Source organism: Phaethon lepturus, unplaced genomic scaffold, assembly GCF_000687285.1.
Source record: "Phaethon lepturus isolate BGI_N335 unplaced genomic scaffold, ASM68728v1 scaffold12193, whole genome shotgun sequence".
NCBI lineage: Eukaryota > Metazoa > Chordata > Aves > Phaethontiformes > Phaethontidae > Phaethon > Phaethon lepturus.
In genome coordinates, this window is record NW_010531278.1 from 25,498 (window position 1) to 50,894 (window position 25,397).

At 38.3% G+C, this 25,397-nt stretch overlaps 1 protein-coding gene across 1 annotated transcript in view; it reads left to right on the forward strand.

The window, feature by feature from the left end:
- The first annotated feature begins 5,968 nt into the window (after positions 1-5,968).
- Positions 5,969-25,397, forward strand: part of MARCH1 (membrane-associated ring finger (C3HC4) 1, E3 ubiquitin protein ligase) — a 34,183-nt gene continuing 14,754 nt past the window's right edge. Inside the window, exons 1-2 of the mRNA XM_010284500.1 lie at positions 5,969-6,159; positions 19,673-19,853. Of these exons, the coding sequence (XP_010282802.1) occupies positions 5,969-6,159; positions 19,673-19,853 (372 nt within the window). The remainder of the gene's footprint in view (positions 6,160-19,672; positions 19,854-25,397) is intronic.

The following is a 25,397-nucleotide window of genomic DNA, read 5'->3' on the forward strand; positions in this document are numbered from 1 at the left end:
TCTACGTCAATACAAAGAGTGGATTTTTGAGTAGGAACTCTATCTTTAAAATAAAGATTAACATAGCTCAGTAAGACAGGAGAAAAGAAATTAAAAAGCTTACTGAATCTACAAGTCAAAGTTTTGCTTTGTAATTGCTTTTGTTGGCCTCATTTTTTAAATAGTAGGATAAATTTGCCACTTGCAATTTTGATTTTACTTTGATGAAATGTAAACCTGCTTTAGTGACTTAGATTTCAAACCATTTTATATGAGGATCATACTGACTTTCAAAGGTGCTGGATGGTATTGTTCAGCAGAATTGTAAGGATATTTCTTCTCCTTCCTCCTCTGTTACCTTTCCCTTTATTTTTTCTCTTCAGAGGCAGGTGGAAGGAGGGGAAGGAGTACAGAAGAGAAAGAAAAGGGTTGGGGAAGAAATGTGCAAGGAAAAATTTGCAAAAAGAATTTTGTGAAAGAAAATGTAGCAGAAATTGAGTTACCAATTAATTTAACAGTTGCTGAAAAGCCATCAATCAGGCTTGAACAACTTTGAGATCTGAGCACAAAGCAGGAACTCAATCGTAAAGACCAAAAAAAGAAAAGAAAAAAAAAAAAAACCACCAAGAAACCACCCTCCCCCAAGCCCATGTGCATAAGTTTCAGTTGCCATCAAGACACGCTTTGTGAGATACACCTGGGTTGGCTCATTTCCACCATGTTTTTGATCTTTTTAGACCTAAGAAATTATCCACATAAAAGTTTATAAAGACGGATGTTTTCCATAAAAAGTTGCATTGTTTACAAAGCAGAATTTTCAGCTGAAAATATGCAGACTGGATCTCCTGCTGAGCTTATTACCATGCAAACTGCTCTAATCTTCTAAGGTATACGTTCCTTGGTGTGCCATTATTTTAATAGGATAGAGTTTCAGCTTTTTAACTATATTGGCTGCTGGGATCTGGAGGATTCTGTGATGCATCGCTGCTGTAAAGCATACTTGGTAGGAGAATAAAACCATTAGTCATATTCCCTGTCTGACCTATTGCCCCTCAATTTTCTACAACTTTCTACTTAAGCAGTGTTGTAAGCTGAGCAGCTTTTGGAAATGCCTCTGGCCTTCCTTATTCAGAACAGAGGTAGTAGAGGATCCCTTAGCCTTTCTGGTGGTATCTGTGAAGCCACTTTATAGCAGCTGTCCATTACCTCTGGTTTGTTATTTTAAAGCTTAACTCCATTCAAATATGAATTATTTGTACTTGTGGAACGTGTTATTACTCAGCCTTTCTGTTAGGTCAAAGTAGAACCCTTCTCTCCAAGAGCCCAGCTTGTCTCATGTTCCTGGACTAGTTTCAACATGCAGTGTTAAGCCGTAGATGGTCAGTGAGGGCTCTCATTTTTTGTTATTATCTGGAAAATCCTATCAGATCCTGAACACCAAAGTAAAGGCAATCTTCATTTGAAATTCTTGTTCTCATCAGTTGAACTGCATTCTGTCCCTCATTTCTGTCTTTGCTGCAGTCTTTTAACACGGACACATGTGTGTGACATTGAAGTTCCCTTGTGTCAGATAAATTATTATCTCGCTTGTCCTGAAAACTCCGTATTTACCAGTATTCTGTTTGAAAAGCATACTGCCAGCTCCTGTTGAACATATCAAAAATAATTATGGATAAGTGCCCTGTCATGTCACAGAATCACAGAAATCACAGAAACACTAGGTTGGAAAGGACCTTCAAGATCATCAAGTCCAACCATTAATCCAGCGCCACCATGTCCCCTAGACCATGTCCTGAAGCGCCACATCCACACGTTTCTTGAACACTTCCAGAGATGGCGACTCCACCACCTCCCTGGGCAGCCTGTTCCAATGCCTGACCACCCTCTCGGTGAAGAAATTTTTCCTAATATCCAATCTAAACCTCCCCTGGCGCAACTTGAGGCCATAATTGATTAATTAATTAATAATTAATTGTCCGTTAATTGATTTGCGTATCCTTGACAAAAAAGTTCATCTAAACCAGCCAAGATGGCAGAAGGTGGTGACTGGGGAATCTCACTCTAACAACCATGTTTTTGAAATGCCGAACCTAATCAGCTGGAGTTGGCATTATCCCTCAAGCGTCTGTGTTGATGGCATAGAGAAATGAGCTGCCTTGCTTATAAATGAATTGTCAGACAACTTTATTTTGAATTACCACATTTAATTATGCTGCTGATATAATTTGCTATGATAAAATCAGTACAGTGCTTGTTTAGTTTTCCCATGCCAATGAGCTGTACAATATAACCATCTGAATTAGACATTTGTTCAAGGACTACTATTCTTTTAATAAAATCGTTATTCTGCTTGCCAAGTGGAATTGGAGTCCACAGCGTCAATCTGACCCCTCTATTCAATAAATACAGTACCACAAACTATTCAGTGTGCTAAACAGCAATGTAGCAATGCGATGGCAATTACAGCAATAAGATCTGTGTGCTTGAGACCGTTTCCAATACCTGTTGTATATACGTTCCCATAAGAGTTGGGCTGATACGATGTGAGCAGAATATATTCGAACGATCATGTTTTGGTTTCTCAGATGTGCCTTTAAAATAAACTTGATGCCACTTAAAGGATTTTGTATTTTGTAGCAGTAAAGGTGATTAAAAACAATAGAAAGCTTATACGATGAGCCGGAATGACGGACGTGTTTAATGCTGCGTTCCGTGGCAGCGCAGTATGCCGGCACTCCGAGGCAGCACTGATGGGGTGAACGTGGAACTTGTGCAGGGCTGGGTTCATCAGCCAGCTCTGCCGCTCGGGGGGGCAAAACGCTGTGCTGACACGAGCGTACCCCTTCTAGGGTCTAACCTGGAAGTTCCATATGGCTGTATGCTCTGCTCTGTAAATACACCGACCAACCAAAATGCTGCTTTAGGTATCTTGTGACACTGGACTTAAGAGAATATATGTTTTTTTAAAAAGCGTAGTTTCGGATGTATAGCTTGTAGAGGAGATGGCTAAGCGGGAATATACAGAAAGAAATGAAGTAAGCCCAGGTGCAGTTTATGCTGTCAGATGTGGGTAGGGTGAAAGTGCAAAGGGATTTTGGGGTAAAGGTCTGGAATAGGCTTCCAGCTGGAATTTACAAGTTTTTTAAAACAGCTTGATTATCTGTGAACAATTATATTCATATGACATGTGGTAGCAGGGACAGCTTTGACATTGACAGGTCCTTCCACTCCTACTTAATTTACAGAGGTAAGACTGGAATTATTTACAAAATAAGGCCCTTCAGTACCTGTGAGGTCAATAAGTAAACATCAGGTAATGAATATTAGAAACACTAACTTCTTGGTTTTAAAAATCACTCCATCAATTCATTTTACAATTGAAAGTTACTTTAAAGTAGATAAAACCCAAATTTATGTTTAAAAGCTTTAGAAACCTATTGAATGAAACTTGCTCACGGATGAGAATCTGAACTATCTTGTGCATAACTTGTCATGTTGGAGTTTTCTTGCTTTGTTTTTGAGGACTTAATTGGTGCATAGGCTTTTTGCCTGCCCAGATGTCAGGTTTGCTCCAATTTGGATTAGACAAACAAGCAAAAAGCGTTCATTTTTTTAAAAGAGTTTGATATAAATTATTTTAGAAGGAAATAAACCTTTGTCTGAGTTAGGTGCAACTAATCATAACATCATTATGCCAGTACAGGGGAACTAGAAAGTAAATTTGACTGAGCAGGGCTGAAGCAGTCCAGACCTCTTTACAGCTGAGAGTGAAATGTAAGTTTTAAGCAATCAAACTGGTAATGTAATTTTTATCTTAAAATAATTAGATTTGTACTTGTACCCAGCCCCAAATAATAAGTGTAAAAGCTTTTTAAAGAATTTGTTTTAATTCCTGGCTTGATTCCAACCCTCTTAATAACTGTCTAGCTGACTTCCTGCTTTAATAGCTGCTGAAAGTTTCTTGAACTTATGCAGACCTACTCTACGGTTACTGGGCCAGCTTACCTGTTCTCCTTATCCCTTCAGTGGGTAGTGCTTGTGAGAAGGTGATATAAATCTTGCATTTAACAGCATGGGGATGACCTGACCACCGCTTCAGATCAGAAGACCCCCTGTAATACACACATGCTGAAAGAAGCAATGGTTATGGTCCTGCAGCTGTGAGGGGGAAAAAATGGGAACTAGTCACAGGGGATGAATTTAGAAGTCCCCACTCAAGTCTATGGCTGGATTTCTTCAGCAGTCCTTCACCTGGGGTTTAGTCTGGAGGGATGTTTTTTCACGTGGCAGCAGCATGTAGCCCAAAAACGTGGCTCTGATGCTGGTGTCTACATCTTTCCTTATTAAGTAGCTTAAGCTATGCCTAATCACTTAAAACTAATCACAGAGGCTGAGGTGGAAAATATTATATACCCGACCATACATATGCCATCTGTTTTTAATGCATATGTGAAAACAACTCGTATTCCTTCACTGTACGTGTAACTGAAACATTGCTTTTGTAGAAAAAAAGATACGAAATCCAAACAATTTCTTCCACTGGTACTTGTCCTTTTTTCCAGAATTAGACTGCAGACACTCTTAATGTTTCTCCTCTGCCTGGTGGTCCCCGGCATTGAAAAACCATATGAACATATGGATTGTGCCCAAATGCTTTATCAATTTAATTTCTACGTTGGCTTACTTTTCATGCTTCTGAGTTTCATTTCTCAGTAATATTTTTGGTGTTGTGATATTAATACATCAAGAGGTCAACATGAATTTCAAAAGCTAGAAGATTATTTTCATGCAAAAGTACCATTCTTAAGTCTCAGCTGGTATCTCATTAAAAGCAAAAATGCATATAGTGGTGACTGATGTTTCCAAAAGATCTATGCGTGAAATATAATGGATATTAAGAACCTTGGATAAAAGTGAAGTGTCAGCAGGTACTTGCTGTATTTATTTATTTTGCTTGTGCTATTAATTTTCAAACTGACACCACAAAAATGTCTGTGAAAGGTGAGCTAGAAATAATTTTAATTATGGACTCTGTGTGACCGCATTTGATTTGCTAGTACAAAAACTTGGGATGGCAGCCTTTACATCTCTGTATTATTTATACTTTGTACTCTTGCTTAATAGATTCTTGCCCTGCATCTGGTGCGTGATCTTCTGGAAGTCTGACGCTTATAGTATTTTGTCTTCATTTGGTAGTGGTGCTCATAATGGGGTAGGGTTGCATACTAAAAGCAAATACCCTTATCAGCTAAAGGAAGGTCATAGCATTAAGAATTATTTGTCCTAAACCCTCTCCCCACAGTACTGTACCTTGTGTGTGATCCTGAAGAATCACAAAGCCTTGGATTTAAATTTGGATTCCGTACAGCTATGCTGCCAGTAGATTGTGAGGCAGATTGAAATGGTTTGCTGTTAACACCATCAAAATGTGGAAGTACTGAGCAACTGAGTCTGCTATTCATAGCAGCAGCCTTATGAGCAAAATGTCACATACTAAACATGTTTTATATCTCTCCTGCTGTTTGAGAATGTGATCAGCTCTGTAGAGATGCAGCCTGCACTTTGGTCTTCTCAAGCTCATCAGTTTAACATGTTTGAGCTCTTCTAGAAGATCTGATTGCCTTGAAAACCTTCTAAAACATTACTTTAATTTTCTTGCTGCTCTGTCAGTCCACTCAACGTAGGTTAGCTTTGTGCTCTTCCTCACTCAGCATAATGTAAATGCACTTCACTCCATTTTGAAAGGAATCATCATGGTTGTTTGATTGCATGAAATAAAAACAACTTCCTTTCCCATCAGACATTTACAGTAGATCAAAACCAAAATGCAAATTCAAATGTCGAAAGCTGCTTCCTCAAACAGCAACAAAAAGTAGTCATGAGCAAATGAGAGCCGAAACACTTCAGTCATATTTAGTTCCACAAATAGGTTTTGCTTTTGGTCAGGCTTCCTGTATTTTGTGAGCTTGCTTATGTTCAACAGTGCGCTATGAACAGCAGCAACAGTTACTTTAATTTTATAATCATGTGGCAAAGCAGTAAAATATCTGCAATGTATTTCATGGACAAAGATTCCAAACTATCTAACTTATTTCAACAGGCAAGCAGTCCTACAACAGGAACAGCTCCCAGGAGTCAGTCACGGTTGTCTGTCTGCCCTTCCACTCAGGACATTTGTAGGTATGTGCTGAGAAAAATATACTCTAATCTGGCTGATACTTGTTAGTTGTTGTCTTTATTAAATAATATGTAGCTCTTGCTTCTGCTTAACACTGTTCATAATTTACATAGACCAGTTTTCTTTTGATCTCTTTTTGTTTTCGTTCTCTTTTTGCTTTTCAGTCTCATGTTTTTCTATTAAAATTCATGTTCACATTTTCATCCTTTTTTTGTGATTTCTCTCTTTCCACCCACCCTTACCATTTCCATCCCTTTCCTGTGCTTACTGCTTTGTCTAGATCTACTACCTTGCATGATTTGTCAGAAGATGAGCTTGAACATGCAACCCCTGTCATGGTGCTGACCCCTTCTAATAGGGAGTCTGGTAAGAAACAAGTAAAACGAAGGTTTAGGCGGAAAAGAGAGACTGGAGACAATGGTGAGAATACAGAAAAGCGAGGAGAGGGGAAAGACTCTAAATTGCACGCTGAGTCTGCGAGATCCGGCTGGAACGCATCTGATTCATCATCATCTTCGGATGAGAGTCAGTGGGCTCAGGCTAGGAGGAGAGCGAGAGAAAAGGCCAGAATGCCCAGGAGGGGGAGAAGGAACAATAGATCATGCACTAACCAGGATGGGCCCGCAAACAATAATGCTGTTGAACTTGTCACCTTGGGGACAATGGGGAAAAAGAAGCAAGAGGTATCTGACGCTGAGAATCCTACTTTAAATCACCGCCGAAGAAGGCTGAAGGAACTGCAGTCTTCAGCATCATCTCAGGAAGCAAGGATTTCTGCGAGAAAATGTGGGAGAAGCAAAGGCAAAAGCTACTACAGAGATCGACAGCCTGCGTCTTTCCTTAGACACAGTAAAGATACGAAGGACTGCTTTGCGGAGGCAGGCTCCGGCAGCGATGCTCTGGCAGTCCCAGATAACGGAGCACCTGCTGGGGCAGGGCCCAGTGTGACTGATGCTGCTCACAAGCCTCCAGTGTTGTATGATGACTGGTCTGATGATTTAGAAGTATGCAGGTTAGTCCCTAATAAGAAAGATTTAGTGTTCTTAAAAGGAATTTTCTCACTGCTGTGGGCTGAGTGCCCTTCTCTTGACTGCTTTCTGTCACCATTTCTCAGTAATAAACTGCTAGGCAGGCCATAAGAAGTAACAGAAAAACCTTTGCTACAGAGAAGTTAGCGTATCTCAATCTGAAGACATACTTCTCTTATTTAAAAACAGTAATCCTACAAGGGAACCAAATGTTTTTCTTTCCTCCATTTTTCTTCATGATGATGGACACACTGTGTCCTCTGGCAGAGTATTACTGTGTTCTAAATATCCAGCCGGAGGCAAAGAATGAGGCAGAGTGTGAGACAGATCAATACAACGGGATATGGAGTTTTTTCTCCTTAGTGATCAGTTCAAATCCAGCTTTGGTCCCTCTTTCTCATTTTCCATAAACTTACGTGAAATAAATTTATGGTTTTGATTCAGTGTCCTCTAGAGCTGCCATTACTGCAGCAATCTGGTGGATGGTGCCTGCAAAATACCCTCTCCAGCCAGGCATAAATTGTACAGGACCTTGCACTGCTCAGCACCTCTGAACTGTGTAGGTGTAGGGGCTGTTAGTTCGGTACCTGTCGCAAGGATTGGAATGATACAAAGGGTGACTGGACAGAATCAGCATTTAAAAAAGCTTTGGGAAGGACAAAGCAACACCAACAGTTCTCTCTCGTTCAGAAGTTCAGGCTTCTGATAGTCCGATACCCTTAGTGTGAAGCACACAATCAGATGTTGAGAGGTTTCCCCTGGAAATGAGAGCAAGCTGGCCATGTCTGAGCTATGTCTGAATTTGGAGTAGACAGCTGGGTGCTTTGAGATACTTAATTTAGTCGTAAATGAAAATGCACCATCCCATAAGTTTAGCAGAACTGAAACTTTTTTTTTCTTTTTTTTTTCTCCACACCTCCCCCCCCCCCCCCCCCCAAACTTGTGTGCCAGCATTGGCTCTTGTCTACAAAGCATAAATGAGGATCAGGCTTAGTTTCTTGATATGGTAACCCAAAACTTCTCACTTTTCTTTGCTGGGAAGCAATTTGCATGGAAATGTAAACACAGTCAGAATGAGGAAGCTCACGGTGCCACATCATGCAGTTTCACAGTATACTTCAACCTAGTAACATGCTACAAAGATCCTAGTTTTACAAAGAAAAAAGGTAACATGCAGGCATTGTGCTTTTTTCACAGCAGGAGATATAAGCCATTACTAATACAGCTAGTGCTATGCACTCCTTTTTACACTTACAAAGTAAGAATGGGCATTTCAGTTGCCCAACCACTGACTATCATGGTAATTCAAGATTCTTCAGAGAAAAGTCCAGCTGTGTTTGTACATCAGCTTGTACATCAGGACCACACCCCTGGCTTGGGACCTCTTCCCCTTAAAGAAATACAGTGAAACAGCAGCAGTGGTAACTGTCTGAAGCACTTGAAGTATGTCTGCATGGCATGATGCAGAGATGTGCACAGGTAACTGCTTCAGCAACTTCAAAGTTGTCTTAAATGTCTGAATCACCAAGCCTGCATGTATTGAACATCCAGTGTAGTAGGCACAGTACATACATAATAGTGACGTTTAATAATTATTAAGAATATGAGCTACCCAATAACTGAAATAAATTATTTCAGTATTGGTCTTTATATGGGCTTAACTATACCATATTAAAAGAAAAAAAAGTTAAATTAAAGTCAGAATTTTGTAATTGTCTCACGTAGATTAATCCTAACTGTTGCCAAAGTCCCCAGACTTAGACTTTGCTTTCAGATGGAAATTGGACTCCGGTCTTTTATCTGTCTTCTTGACCCATTCATTTTTTTTATAATTATTCAGGCATTTTTGGTAAGACTTGGAGCTTGGTTCAAGGATGGACTTTTTGGATGTGCATGCAAACTTTTTAGCTAGGCTTTTGTTTAGTAGAGGAAGGTTGAAAACTTTTGATAGGTATGCATCCCTAGGCTTACTGTCAGTGGAGGTGCTCTTTGAACAACCAGTGTAAAACTGAACACAGTTGATAACTTGGCCTGTTGTGCAAAATTTGTCAAGAGTCATAATTGCAATTATTCTCCATGTCAGGAGTAATGCTATTTTTTTGTTGGTGTCATTACTAGGTGTATCATAGTGATGATAATACATGTAGGAAAAATATTACAAAATCAAAAACATGTTAATTTTTCGTAGCTGGTAAGTTGTCTGTCTTAATCAGTTTGCAGACAGCTGGAGAAAAAGGAAGGCATGTTTTTACTACTAGTCTCGTATAGACTGTAGTTTCCGTTTTTCAGGACAGGTCCTTGCACTTAATTGACTCGTGATCAGTGGCATGTTTTGCACAATCTTGTTTCTGAAGCAAAAAAAGAATGCACATCTTCACTGAAATACCATATAGACAGTAAACATTTTTCTGCATGAGAAATAGAAAAAGGGGGTTTTTGTGATGTATATTTTAAGACTGGAATTAAGATATTTGGTTGTGATGTGGAAAATCTGTTTCATTGAGATGTTTCTTCAAGCTTTTCACCCTACGTATTCATGTCTCCTAGTTGATGTGACAAAACTGGCTGAGAGGAATGGCTCTCACCTAGATGGAATTGTGTGGAAATAGCAGAGGAACAGGGATCTTAAACATATTCTGGTGCTGGTTATTTTCTCTTTAAGCGTTCGGGTAGGCATTTTTTTCCCTTTACTTCCTCATGAACTGGCAGTGAAACACATTTATATACGCACATAAGGCTGTAAGCAGTTTCCTCAATGTGCATTTAGCTGCATGAGCGGGAATGTGACTTTTTTTGGAGATTCTTTCTAAATCCTACAGTTGGTAGGATTTTCCTAAACTTTTCCTAAACTGCCCTGTATCTACTATTTTCTTCCTATATACTTTATTCTGGAATTTGCCATGTGGCTTGAGGCACAACCTCAGAAATATCTTTCTCTAGTCTGCATGAGGGCAATCTCCCTGAAGGGAAACGCTGTGTGTTGGGCACAATAAAGTGAATGGATTGTGAGGATTTAGTCCCATGGATTTTCGTATGGGAATTACTAAGGAAAGAAAAGCGGTTAGTTGATATTGCCACTAGTGTATTGTAAGTGCTTTGTGTATTGACTGTAAATTAATGTTACGGTGTTTTTATTATTTATGATGATAGACTGAATTGAAAGATATTTTCTTTTTGACTAGTTATGCTTTTCGTGTAAGGTCTTTTTGTAGCACTGATGCAGTCATTTCAGCAATAACACTGAACTGCAATTCTGTAAGCTGAAAGACACACACACTTACATATGATGGAGCTTCTTCATTTAAGAAAATGCATATCGGATATAGAATGTAGATTTTGGTGTACTCCATGAATGACTCTGTATGTAGTCAGGTAAAGGAAGGCCCTCATTTGAGGAGTAAATAGAAGAGTAGGGCATGCCAGAAGAGCCATAAGAATGGGGAGAAGTACTAAGGGAGGTGATAAAGTTGATTAGTGAAATCTGCAGAAACTACTTAAAGTATAATTTTTTTTAAAAGTTAGTGTATTAATTAGAAGGTGATTATAAACTTAGGAAAAGACTAATATGGGTATTTCTATGTGTTAACACAATCATAGATAGGAAGAAATAGTGTACATTGAACTTGACAAGAGGCAATATTATTATTTAGTTTGTCAGTGTGAAATCAAGTGTTCTAACAAGTTTTTTTTCATAATACTATTTAGCAGGACCTGAAAAAGTAGTATCTTGCATGAAAATACTTACATCCTGAAATATTCATGTAATAGTGTCACAAAATCAGCAGAGAGAAAGCCTCTTGGGAGAAAACACGTCCTCACGGGCTTGAGGAGAAAAGAGAAAGGTGAACAGAAGATATGTAGGCTCAAATATTACCATTGACATGTGACACTAATTTTAAATATTTATACTGAAATCATGAAGTTGGATCCAGTAAATAATTTAAACTGTAGTACAGAATACGTAGCCTTGAAATACCATCCAGAGCCCTCTAAATAATCAACAAACACTGGAGGATGGTGAACTGCAGGTTTTTAACCTGTTTCTCCCTGGGATTTTAGTGCCTTTCTCGGGGTCTCAGGATGAATCATCCTTCATTAGGAGCTAAATCTCTAAATCTTGACCTGCATGTTGGCTCCTCACCGCTTCCTTTTAAAGAATTGCAACTGCTGCTTACTTTCCTGTTGAAAGCCTTCTTTTTGCAAGGTGACTTTCTGATAAGAATCTCCTGCTTTTTGAGGAATCTCTTCCGCAAGTGGTCTAGTGGTTCATCAGTCTTTGAAGCAGTATGAAATCCTGGTTAATTCTGTTCTCTGCCTGATGGTTCAAAGCCCCATCTGTCACCTCTTTAGCCATCTGGTTATGCAGTCTCTTTTGGAAGCTCTCCATGATTCAGAAGGATGCAAGGAGAGCCAAAACAAGGCAAGCATGTCTTTGTTGTGGTTAGGGTCACTTAACGGCATCACTTAAGTCCTAGTTTCTGTTTCTTTCTCTCAAAACCTATTATTTTTAACGCAAATAAGTAAAATGGCACCACTTCCTGCTCGAAAGTTTGGGTGAGAGGAGACCCTTGGTTTTAAGGGTCCTGTTATTAAATACATAAAGCTTGCATATGTTCTATAGGGAGTTCAGTTACTTAAAGCTTTGACTTTCACTAGGCAGGTGGGAGGAAATCTAAATCCTTTTTTTGAGATGCAGTCCCTAGTTCTTTGAACTGTGTTCAGTGCAGTAAATCTTGTCTGATGTATCTTGAGTTGCACTGACAATGCATCTGAGGCAAGAATTACTTGTAACTTTTTAGATGGTTAGATATCCTATTTATCACCTATAATGGAAGACTAATAGAAGGACAAGAAATGTTGACAAAGTAAAAGATTTAGTGTGCTTTTGCTAATGTTGTTTACTCTTGGGTCTCTCACAAACCCTAATCACGTTTGCAGAAATCAAGAGACAGCTTTACCTAGACCATTATCAAATTCCACTGGTGTGGTGCAACATTTTGAAAATGTTTTTTTCCTGTAGTCAGATAAAGGCAGCTGACTGTATAGCATAATGGAAGGGCAGGAGTGACAGGGAAGAGGTATACAAATTGATTACATTTGGTATGGAGAATTACTGTGCTTCATTCACACCATGTTTAAATGGAGAGGAAGACCAATTTGTCATTTAGATTACTTTATGATTTAACAGTGGAAAGAATGGAAATGAGATTTAAAAAAAAAAACCCTGCAAAATGTAGCAAGGGAAACATGACATGCTGTACCCTATTGCAGGGTGAACATATTTAGTGAATTTAACTTCTTTTTTTTTCCAACTGAGAAATTATGCAGTAGCAGAGTTTGATATTTTTTTATTTCTGTTTATAAATGAGTTAATTATTTGCTGTGAGTTGTCCATAAAGTGGTTTGCATTAATTTTAGGTTCTAACAATCTAAAAGCTCTGCAAGCGCTTTATAAATTGGCAGAAAGAAGAGATGCCATTTTTTGGATAGAACAGTTTTCTTAAGATTATCAGACAGTAGAGACAGCAATTTTGTCTATCCTTTTGCAAACATGTGGAATTGGTTCCTTTCGGTCCAATTAAGATAATCTAGGAGCTCATGGTATTTCAGGCCAGCCGCTAATAATCCTCACAGCCAAAAACCAAAGCCAGGGATTCACTTAGTCCAATATTTTCCAGCTATGCTGTTTCTCCCTGACTAAACTTCCTTTAGTAATAGTGAGATATAGCAATGAGAGGTACCCACTGAACAGGGTAAGAATTTATCTTTGCATAATCATTATGAGTGCAGGCATGCTTTCCAGTGACGGTCAAGATTTTAATTGCCTTTTCAATAATTTCCCACCAAAAATAATTTTCTTTGGAATAGGCATTATCTTTCCTGAGCATGTGTACACAGAGAAGATATTTCCCCCTTTTGTTTGGGAGATCTGTTAAAAGTTTGTACGCATTTCTATTCTACTGGTATACTTCCAACCCCAAGAAAATGAGAGTATGGGTATGGGGCATCTGCATTAGTTTAGTTCACCATGCACAGAAGCTGCAAATCACAGTGGCAATGTAAACATGTCACAGTCACAAGGCAGTAGCTCCTCCTAATTTTGTCAGTGAAGGGGTCTCCATTAGTGCTTTAGTTCAGATAAAGAGCCTGCTTCTAAAGCACATCTGATCACCTTTACTTTTACCACTATCTAGACCACACAGGATTGGTCTCAGGGTTCTCCAAGTGTATTCCCTTCGAGTGAAAGTAAACTGAAAGACGTATTGCTGGTCCAATCTCAAATCAGTATCAAGTCAAAGCAACCCCCACCAAGATGTCCCTGGTGTAGACATCAGGTTTTTAGCACTTGCTAGTTTTTTTCAACAGAGTTGCTACACTTGTACTGCAATACTTGTTAACATAGGCATAGTTGCATAGAACCCAGCAATATTAGAGAACAGTACAGTACAGTTTTTACACAATTATTGCAGTTAGAGCCCTTAAACATTATCATACATCATCATTATTACTATGTCCATGCCCTCATATAATCTTCTATTTTTGAAAGCTTCGGATGCATTCCCCTGGCTTGTACCTTTGTTAATAAGGGTAAAATTTGGCCTGGTATATTTTTACAGGATACTATAAAAGCTATCTGCACTACTTTACTGTGACTAAACCCTTTGTCTATATGTAATGGCCCAAAATCCTTGAAAATTTTATTAGGTACAGAGATGCAATGCCAATCTTTAATACAGGATCGACTGAAGGAGTTCTGGTTATGCAGAATTGCTGCAAACTCTTTTCCGCCAGCGCTGCTCCTAATGACAAGGCTCTTACGTGGCCTTAAGCACAAGCAGGGGCATATTAATTCATTCTTATCCTTAATCGCCTTCCTTTGACAATAGTAACCTGTGGAAATCAGCTGTACAGATACCGTCATAGAGGAGCACTTGCCAGCTGGGGAAGGGTAGAGCACTAGGTTTCACAATGCACACAAGACTCTTGCAGAATAAGTGTACTTTATACTTCACTACAGTGGCATAGAAATTGGCCTATTTTCTTAATTACCAAAGAGTAAAGTGGATTAGTGAAAGACAGGTTAGGATTATTGTTTTTTCCGATGAGAGTTCAGATTATAATGAGTAAAATTGTTACCTTGCATGTGAAGGAAAAGCTACAAACCTGTTGGAATCTTTTGCGATAAGCAGCTCAGATGGTGACAAACCATCTAGATTGTAATTTTGGTTGCTATGATTTTGCCAAACTAATCACTGTTGGGAAAACCTGAAAATTTTCCATGTGAACTCCTTGCTTCATACTCGTTTTAGTTGACCTTATAAAATGAGGTTATGTAAGAAATGTTTGTCTGTATAGAAAAAAAAAACAACTTAATTTGATGAGAAGTGAAGGACAGTCAATCCAGGATAGCTCTTAGGGTTTTTCTGAAAATCAGCCTAAATCCAATTAGCACACGAACGTCTGCAAACTGTAGCTGTCTCGTTTCATACTTCCCTTCTTGCCTTCTGACTTTTGCAATGAACACAGGAAACAAGAGAAAACAGTTCGTAGTCATGGAATTAAAGACACTGCAACAATACCGAATGCTGAAGATGCCTCATTTTGAGTACTTAGTTTACCAGCATCTCTTGATTTTAATCCAGTAAGAAATTTCTCTCATTTGTATGTAAGTATATATGGAATCAATATGCCCTTGGTATACCTTAAACTACTAGCAACTTTAGTTACTCCTTTTGCATAGTCATTATGGTACAAAGTTTAATATGTCGCACACAATTTCTCAGCATAATTTGAATGTGCCTTGAATGCAATTAATACTTTGAACAAAAAGAAATACTGAAAAACAATTTTAAAATGTTGTCATTAAAATTCTTTAACTTTTCATTTTTACATACATCTTTCTTTAAGAATTTTCTAAATTGAACAGTTCTGTTTCTGTTTCAGAATTGGGTTTAATACAAGAAATCTGCAGTGGTTTTTATATGAATTATGCAAAATCTTTCACAAAGACTAATTTTGTTTTCAGCTTAGCATTTTTGATTTTTTTTCCTGAAAGATGTTTTTTGGTTTTGCTAATTTTTTTACTTATAAGTGAACCTGCTATGTAAGGACATCTTTTAAATAATTTTTATGGATTTTTGTCTGATATATGCACAGTGTTGGCATATATTTGTTTGGTGAATTTTTGTGCTGAAGGTTGTAGAAACAATTCTGTGCTAGAGAAATATGTGCTGGGTAATTAAAATACTGGCATATGAATCAAAAACTTAAGCGTAAGATTGACTGCTCTGTTAGAGTATTATTTTCTAAAATGGCACAGTGAGCTTTCGTTAAAGAAAAATAAATACTCTGTGATCTCATGTAGGGGTATGTCTGTAGGTGTATATTACATGCACACACAAAAGGTTTATATATCTGATTCAGAAGATCATCTAATAGCTCGTATATGTTGTGTTTTCAGGTGTACACATGATTATAGAGCAAAAGCTCCTTTGGAGCCTGGCCTCAGCACAGCCATGGTATTCATCTTTTTCCTTAGACAAGCAAGGTCCTGTTCATAGGCAGGAATCTTTAAAGCTGTCATACCTACCAAAAAAAAAAAAAAAAAAAAAAAAATGCAGGCTCAATTTGTGCCTATAACGGGATTCTAACTAGTGGGATTTGGTCGAATAGCTGACTTCCCTCCATTTCCAGATAGTCAAAAGTATTGCTCTATAATGAAGGCCATTTAATTACTAAAGGACTAGACAGTTGAAACAAGCTGAGTATGTAAATTCTGTAGGTGTGTCTGAACAGCTGAAACAGCTGAACAGCCATTAACCATGATCAGTGCTGTACTACAACTTTCATATAAATCAGTATAGATTTAGCAATTTAAAAAACTTTTTTTTTTTCCCTTTATAGTGGAGAGTGGTTTTTTAAATCCAGCTAATTTCTGAAGTATGTGAGCAAATTTTACTCTCAGGATAAGTTCAGGCCTCTAAATAGTCAATCTGATGGGTGAAAATAGCAAACTGGAATGTAAGTTCTCTGCCTCTGACTTGGTTTAGGTACGGTTCAGATAAGTCTATGCTTTGTATCCCTACCTCAGTTCTGTTCACACAACGTATTTTTCAAAACCATGATTTACAATTTATTTTCTATAATTTGTGATAGTTACGGTGTACATGATAGATAAATACAGCAAAGGGCAAAGACGCACAGAATTCTGATTCAGTACTCACGGTTGAGCAATATATTACAAGTTATCTGGCCCAAGTCTTTAAAAGATATTTAAGCAGCTAGCCAACATTCTGTTTCAATAGCTGTCAGGCACCCACATCTCTTTAAGACTATGATTGTGAGTTTAGGCAGCACAAATTTCTTTTAAGCTAATTTCTTCTGGCTAAACAAATAATGAAGAGCTAAGTTGCACCAAAGAGCATTCAAGCTAATGAAAACAATGCCTGTAGTTATTTTCTCTGGACTTTAATTCCATTTGAAGTTTGTTTTTATTCTCATTATATATTTCATGGTTAGAAAGCTAGAAGAGGCCATTAGATTATTTAGTTCGAGCTTCTGTATAATGTAGGTTCTTAATGTCACCCTGTTTACATTTAGCTTGTAACTTCTGTACAATGAAAGCACAAATAGAATGCATAATTCATATAGTGTTTTTCTGTAAAAGTATTTCTACTAAAGAATACTTCTATTCATTTCAAATTTGCAATGTCACTTTATTTTAAGATCCCAGTGGAGTTTTAGGTTTGTATTTTAGCTCTTAAGATAATTTTAAACAATTCTGCCAGCAGTAGAAAAAAGGCTCTTGGGTACCTAGCTTGGTTGTCTAATTTCTCAATAGTTTAAATGCTAAGCCTGTAAAATAAATTATGTATAGCTTGAATTTAAATGAACAAAGAATACTAGTTTTCCTTTGGGAAAGGGCTTTAATTTAAAAAGAAAATTATGGTTTTTTATATAACCCTCAGATGGGAATGTATTTGTTAGCAAAATAGCTATTTGTTGTCTTGAAAATTTAGTTCTGCTTAAGCTACAGGCTCAGTAAGAAGTCAGCATAGAGCCAGTTTCCATTTAAGAACTAAGCACCTAGCTTGGCTAGGTTAGTAGGGAAAAGACTGTAAATGGAGTTCTTGTAAAATGCATGTCTCAAAACATGAACGTGTGCAAAATGGAAGTTGTGGGCATTTTCTTCTTCCCCACTCCCATGGGGTAGAAGATGCTGATTAGTGTACAGGCACCACTGCAGACACTGAAAACATGGCTTTTGTGTGGTAGGTTTCCAGAGCTTCATTTTTTTTTGTTGTTCTTGGGATTTTTTTAATGTTTCTTTCTGTATATCTAGCAAAGCAGCTTAGCTCTGCTTTTCCATTATTGTAGATTCATTTTCTCATGGCTCTAGGCTATACCACAGAAGTATTAGTGAAGCAGCTGGTTTTGATCCATAGATCTTTCCACTTAGACGCTGAAATTTCCTCCTTCCCCTGCTTGTAGACCTGGCAGCCTCAGTGCTGTGCTGTAGCCAGTCTTTCACAGGGTGTCTTTGCTAGGCTGCCTCCTGACGTACGCCAGGTGCTCCTGTGCTGTCTGTGAAGAAGGTCACCCTTCTTCCCAAACAAGGCTGGTAGGAAGACAACCTCACCACAAGGCCCTCCCCAGCCCTTTTCAAGATCATGGTTTAATCCCAGCCAGCAGCAAAGCACCACAGAGCCACTTGCTCACTCCCCTGAGGTAGGACGGGGAGGGAATCAGAAGGGTAAAAGTGAGAAAACTCGTGGGTTGAGATAAACACAGTTGAATAGGTAACGCACACAAGCAAAGCAAAACAAGGAATTCATTCACTACTCCCCATGGGCAGGCAGGTGTTTAGCCATCTCCAGGGAAGCAGGGCTGCATCACGCATAACCATTACGGGGGAAGACAAACACCATAACTCTGAATGCACCCCCCGTCCTTCTTCCTCCCCCAGCTTTATACGCTGGGCATGACGTCATATGGTATGGAATATCCCGTTGGTCAGTTGGGGTCAGCTGTCCCAGCTGTGTCCCCTCCCAAGTTCTTGTGCACCCCCAACCTACTCGCTGGTGGGGTGGTGTGAGAAGCAGAAAAGGCCTTGGCTCTGTGTAAGCACTGCTCAGCAACAACAAAAACACCTTCGTATTACCAACATTGTTTCCAGCACAAATCCAAAACATAGCTCTGTAGTAGCTACTATGAAGAAAATTAACTCCATCCCAGACAAAACCAGGACACTACCCCAGGAGCAGTGTGGCCACAGCTTTCTGCAATAAAGGGGCAAGTTCAGCCTCAGACATGTTCAGCCTCCTCTGAACACATCTATCTGAGGGTGCCTTTCCTAAATACTGAGTTTCTAAGCTCTAGGTTTCATTTGCATGACACCAGCATCTGTCGTTGCTACTTCTCTATTTTGAAATAACATTCCTCAAGCTTCAGCTTTTTTTTTGCCTTTCCATGCCAATTTAACTCTTAGGACATTCATTAGGGCTTGGGTGCTTTATTGTGTTTTTCTAGGGATGGGAGGGAGTTACTTTTCATTGAGGTGAACCTCCGTTACTTCAGGTGTTTGGTTAAGCCTTCTGCTCACCATAGAGCTTCCTCTGCCCTCACAGAGACGCTTGCCAATAAAGCTGGCGTCGGTTCAATAGGTGAATGGTTTCCTGATACAATCAGGAGTCTGTTTGGAAGAGGGTAACATCACCAAAACATTTTGACAATATCGCAGAAGAAAACTATCAGATTGTGATGTTAGAACACTGATCATTTTATGCAAAACTGCAGTGTTAAAAGTTCTGTATCCCATTATAAGGTAACAACAGTTCTGGGACCAACCCCTACCTTAGGGTCTGCTTACGACTGCAGTTTTTGTTTTCCCAGATAACGCAGCTATCTTCTTCAAAGGGACAGCGAAGAATGAAAAAGAGGAAGAACCATGACTTTCTAACACCTGCCTCCTAAAAAGTGTGTGCATGTGTGTGTACGCTGTGTCACATGCGTTACTCCAGGGTGCTCAAAACTGTTCTCTTACCCTTTTAACTGTAACCCTTGTAACTCCAAAGAGGTATCCTAGGAACTTTTTGTACTTTTCATACTGAATATTTCTAGTTTGGGGTTAGATTCTGCTAACTTTGTGTATTTTTTTGACATTACTTACAGACCAAGAACTACTCAGCTCTAAGAGCGAGCACTGGTATTTGTCTTAAATGTTTTGCTATGTATAAAAAGGAGAAACTGTGTTATTTCTGTTGATTCACCTTCAGAACACGTACCAAATTCAAAGAGAAATAACTAAGCGAAGAGAAATTACTAAAAGGAACAAGAAGTATGTTTCTGAGCCTTAATCCGAAAGGTCATATAACTTGCATCTTCTGAATGTCAAGTCTGAAAAGGAAAAAGCAGTGTAAATAAACCAGTGCCTTTGCACTGCTGGTTGGCAAATTCCCTCACTAGCTCTTGCTGTCCTTCCTGTCAGGATCTGTCACTGTGAGGGAGATGATGAAAGTCCCCTCATCACGCCATGTCGCTGCACAGGGACCCTGCGCTTTGTTCATCAGGCCTGCCTGCACCAGTGGATTAAGAGCTCAGACACGCGCTGTTGTGAACTCTGCAAGTACGACTTTATAATGGAGACCAAGCTCAAACCTCTTCGGAAGGTATGGTGCTTTTGAATTTAATTATCCTCGAGTGTCAAATGGCCAGAAAAAAACTGGCGCAATTAAAGAAACATCTGCCTGTCCAAAATGGCTTTGTGTTTGCTGCTGTTAAATCAGTCCCAGTGATTTTATTTCTACATTTAAGTTAGTTAATTTACAGCAGCAGAGGATTTTGACTAAAAACTCTTTCACCACTCCTGCAATATAAATGCACAAATAATAGATGTTTGTATTTAGAATTTTTATCTTCAGCTTTTTGTTGTTGGCTAATCTGCTTAAGTTTAAGCCACAAAGAAACATTTGTCATCGTCTTTTGCTCCTGAATAATTCAGGCCAGTTCACCCAGTAATTTTTACATTGAGACCATAACTTCTGGTTGAGAATGATGCTTATACCGATGTGGAGACAGCAATTATGAAGTAACGTAGTCAATCAATTTAGCCGCATCTGTTCTAACTGTTACATTGTGGGCAAATTAATCACTTGTACATTAAGTTTAGTTAATGGAATCTAAACTACAGGGTGACCTTGCATCCTGAAAGTCAAACGTATGTTATCTGCACTCATCTGTTTTCCAGGATGAATCAATGTAATGGTACACAAGTTGTCAGTGTGGGAAAGGTGAAGAGTTTGTTAAACATATGTGGGCTGTTTTCTTTGGAGTGAATCATTTCTCCTCTAAATTTTCTCTAAAAATACTCTCGTCCTTTTTGGGTTTTGTTGCATCTTTGAAGTTCGAGTCAATCTAGAACAGGGCATGTTTTGATTTAAAATAAATTTCAGTGTGAGAGACCTTGAAAAACATGTAGAAACAATTAGTTTATAACTAGTGTATGCATACATAGTAGTGTTTTGATGGGAAAAGACATTTTGTTTTTGTTTAGCTAATGTGATAGGAAGGAGATAATTGTGTAAAATTCCCTGTCTGTAGCATATCTTTTGGGTTTTCTTTCTGTATATGTGTTTCTATTTTCAACACAAATTGCTTTGATCTTCCATCTAACAAATACACTTGCAACAGCCAAGAGAATATACAGATATCAGTATTTTTAACGAAAGCCTTTTCCTGATTGTGTTAGATAATAGAATGTCTTTAAAAAACTTGAAATAAAATTTGTAGTATCCAAGGTGAAAAGAAGTGAAATATGTCCTGTCTGAAACAAGCACATATGTGAATAACTGTTTATATCAGAATTAGGCACTTTTAACTGTGTGTCTCATCATTGCCACCTCCCCCTGCCATTTTCTATTGTAATGGAAAAAATCTAATGCAATACTGGCAGATTTAGAGTGGTAATGTAATTCTATTCTTGTAAGTCTGTCTTAATTGAATGATTACCACCTTATTTATCTTATCATTGGTTCTCAGGTAAGTTTTTGATTTCCAACATAGCAAAGATGAGCGTCTTCTTTCAGACAGAGTATTTTTTTTTTCTGCTCAAAGCAGTACTCAAATGTAGTTTATCTGCCTGACAGTAAATGCTGGCAGCATTATACCCTTCAAATGCAGTGCAACAAATATTTGTCTGTATAGTATGGACCCAGCACCTAAATACAGATTTTTTTTTTTTCAATTTACATCCATTTCAGAAATGAAACCCAAAGTCTTCAAAGTTAAAATTAATTAACCTTTTTGCAATTATAGTATTCAACTGTGACACCCTTCGTATGTTATATTAAACTAAATATATCATCCATAATAACTGTATGCACTATCATCGCCATTCACAAATTTATGAAACACTAAACAGTTTGAGAAGCTGTTTTGTAAACCAAACATTTTGACAGCTGTAGCAAAGACACGGTAAGGGAGGAAGGAGTGATCACAGAGAGACCTGCCACATAAGTACAGCTGCCTTAACTTTCCATCCAAACAATCTTTTATAAAAAGTCACTGAAATTGCTGTTTTGTTAAAACTTAAGTATTTTGCAAAAGTGGAAAATTCCCATGAAACACTGCCAAATTTCTTGCAAGCTTTTACGGAGCCCAGAACCTCAGTTGTGGGGCATTCCCTAGGAGTCCAGGTTTTCAGAAGATGGTATGAAGACTGATTACCGGAGACCAAAGTGCTGTTGAACAGGCAGCTCAGAAACCTGAAGCTCTTCACAATCCTGTCTCCTTGTGGCAGGATCTGAAAGTCACTACACAGACTCTAGGACTTCCAGACCTTCTTGAGAGCTTTAGGTTTTGCTAAGGCTTGGCTATGGACTAGACCCTGAGAGCCTTCAATCTCCAGCACTAAGTCCAGCCTGGTAGCAGTGAATTAAAATTTCCCAAATCTTCTAAGGATGGAAAATGAGGTATCCTCTGGTTGTAATGGCAGGGACATTATGAGCAGTGGCAGTTATATCTGAAAATGATGCAATTCTTGTCAGCTTTGCTGTATGCTGAGTGGAAACAGCAAAATTTACAGAAAAATTGATTTTGCTAATAAACTTCGAGGAATTCTGAAAATAGATTCCATTTCAGTGTTTCTTAAAGAAAAGACTAAAGATTTAGTTCCAACAAAAGAGTACCTATTCATTTCCATAAGGAACTAATTTTATTTAAAAAAACCCTGGAAATTTCCCTTAAAGCAAAGGTTTCTGGCCAGCTTGAGCTGATGCCATTTCCATGGCCATTAGGCCTGGATTAGAAGTGACATTCTGCGAGTGAAAAGGTCACATCTCTCAACCAGTTTTGATTTTTAATCTCTAGCTACCCATGATGTGACATTGTAGTGTTCGGTTCTTGACTGTGCATTGCTTTGTTATGATGAATTTTATCATAATACCTTTTTGACATTCCAACTGCTGGTCTCCGGAAGGGAAAAATTACAGACCATAGAACTTAATTACAGGTATCTATACTTGTGTTTTTGCAGTAGCAGAATTTAAATATAAAACAAACTATTTGATTCAGCTGGTGAATTACCATCTTTATTCATTCCTCAGCCTTTCATGCATGCTCAATGTTTCCTAACAGTTTTTTATCAAAGTCTAGAGTTTTATAGCAAAATCATGTTTGAATATTATGTCATACAGCTGTTAGCACCCATAAGTGACAATGCGCAGCATACTAAGTTAACATAAATCAAGATACCGCTATTAAATCAGTAGGCTTGTGCCAATATACAACAATTATTTAATTACAGAATCCCTGAAAGCACCAGACATGAAATAAAACTTAGTTTAGTCGTTTTAATGAGTCTTTGCATTGAAGTAATCCTTTTAAACATTGATCAACAGGCATTGCAAGTGTTTCATATATTTGAGCAAGTCTAATTACTCGGCTAAATATAAATTTAGAGATTAAATATTAAGCATTACTTAGTGTGTTTGTTTTATTTCTTGTGGTCTCTGTTATGTCTGTCTATGGTTATAAATAATACAGTTGCATTTGTAGCTTTACCTTTCAGCATTTGCAATCCATAATGCAGAATTTCTCATCTATAAAGTTACTTTTTTTTATCATGGAAGCAATTAGAAAATGGCAAGAAGCTTGTGTGAGTTCCTTACTGAGCTCACTCAGGTAATGGCTTCATCCTGAGAAAATCGCGTCTTTAAAAGGGATGTAATCCTGGTAAAGTAACACCCGCATTTCCTATCTCTTGAATTTGGTATTTAAAGCATGGTAGAAACAGGAGCTGAATGAAAATACTGAGAGTATGAAATGGATTAAAGTGTCTAATTAAAAGGCGCTTAAAATGCAGAAATGTCTTCCAATGCGATTTCTCCACAGTATCTCGCTATACTTCTCAAAATACTTTTCATATTTAAATTTTACTGTCCATTTAAGATGTCTGGTATCTGATGAGATGTTCAACTGTGATGCATTATCCTAACAAATTATCTGTGGTGTCAGATATGTCTATTTTCTCTCCTGATTTTGTTTTATCTTTGAAATGATTTACAGATGTCTTATTTATGTGAGGCATAAGCGATATTGCACATTGTTACCATGTGGTTACTCTTGGTCATTAAGGAAGAGTGAGTTGATTTTTTGTTTAGGAAAGCATTATGGACCAGTTGAGATTGATTTGCCCTCTGATTAAAAAGGTATCTGAATTTCTGCCTTTTAAAAATAGAGGATCCAGGAGTGTTCTTTTAGAACAGTGCTAAGTTTCTGTTAAATTAAACAGAAGCAGAACCAATCTTAAAATACGGATAATGAAAGAAACTTGATTTTCTTGTTTATTTTGAATGTGTGCATATATTTTCTAAGTGTTTACTCCTCTTGTATCCTGTATTTGTTTATTCAGTGATAAACAAGCACTTCTAAATCTGTCATGAGGTGCAACGGTCTGGGTTCTACACCCTTGAACTCTGTGGAACTTCTCATGTAGCCAGCTGCTCTCATTAGAGGAGAAGAAAGGAATGCTCTCTCTCCGCTTGGTATCATTTATTTTATACATAGCCAGATTGTAATGAAAGTGACAAAATGCCCATGCCAGCTCCCATACAGGATTCAAGGGTTTAAGTCCCAGTTGGAGATACGTGGTTCACTACTGCCCAGAGTAGGGTATTTAGGTCCTGGAGAGAAGTTATGGAACCGGCTAACTCACATTTCCATATGAATCAGTGCCCCTTCGTGGCTGGAATAGGGAATAACTGGTTAAATCAGTTTGGGGAAGATTACAACTCTTTGGTATGATGCCGATTTAACTATTGGCTCAAAAGCAAATACTTAGTTTTACTATAGTAGGTTAAAGATACTATGTTTGCAACAAGACCATCAGATCAGGAGTAGGGACTGTGTAACCAATTCAGATGTAAGGTCTGAGCCAACAAACAAGTTGTGGGGTAATGCCCAGCTGTAAGGCGGAGAAATCAGTAATTCCACAGGGTCCTTAAAAAAAAAAAAAAAGTGAATCACCTATGGCAGCAACAAAAGAAAATCAGAATGCTGCTTTGAGAGCTAAAAGAAAGTCTAAAGTGAATCTTGTAAGTCCCATTTCTCTCCCAGACTTAATGTGTCGCTCCGGAGCAGCAACACATCTGCTTCTGCTCACCCTATTGGAGTTAAAACTGCATAGGGTGCCTTTTTTTACAAAAGAGTAGTGACCTGAACTACTCGAAATCCAGTTGTTAGAGCTCTTAGCTAATGTGTGAGCGCGCCAGGTTCATCTCTCCTCTCTGTGCTCAACGTAGTCCTATAAAAAGAGTAAATCTTAAAAAATATGACTGCCTGGAGGAATTAATTAATAACTGGATCCTTGCACCAGGGGAGGTTTAGACTGGATATTAGGAAAAATTTCTTTACTGAGAGATCAAACGTTGGAACAGGCTGCCCAGGCTGGTGGTGGAGTCACCATCTCTGGAGGCGTTCAAAAAACGTGTGGACGTGGCACTTCAGGACATGGTTTAGTGGGCATGGTGGTGTTGGGTTGATGGTTGGACTTGATGATCTTAAAGGTCTTATGCAACCTTAATGATTCTGTGATTCTGTGGATAAGTCTTTTTTTCATAAAATCTGGTAGCATGCATGATAAATTCAGTGACAGTAAAATATGTTAAGGGTGTTGATTTATTTTTGGCTCAATGGTAGCTGGATAATTTCTACTT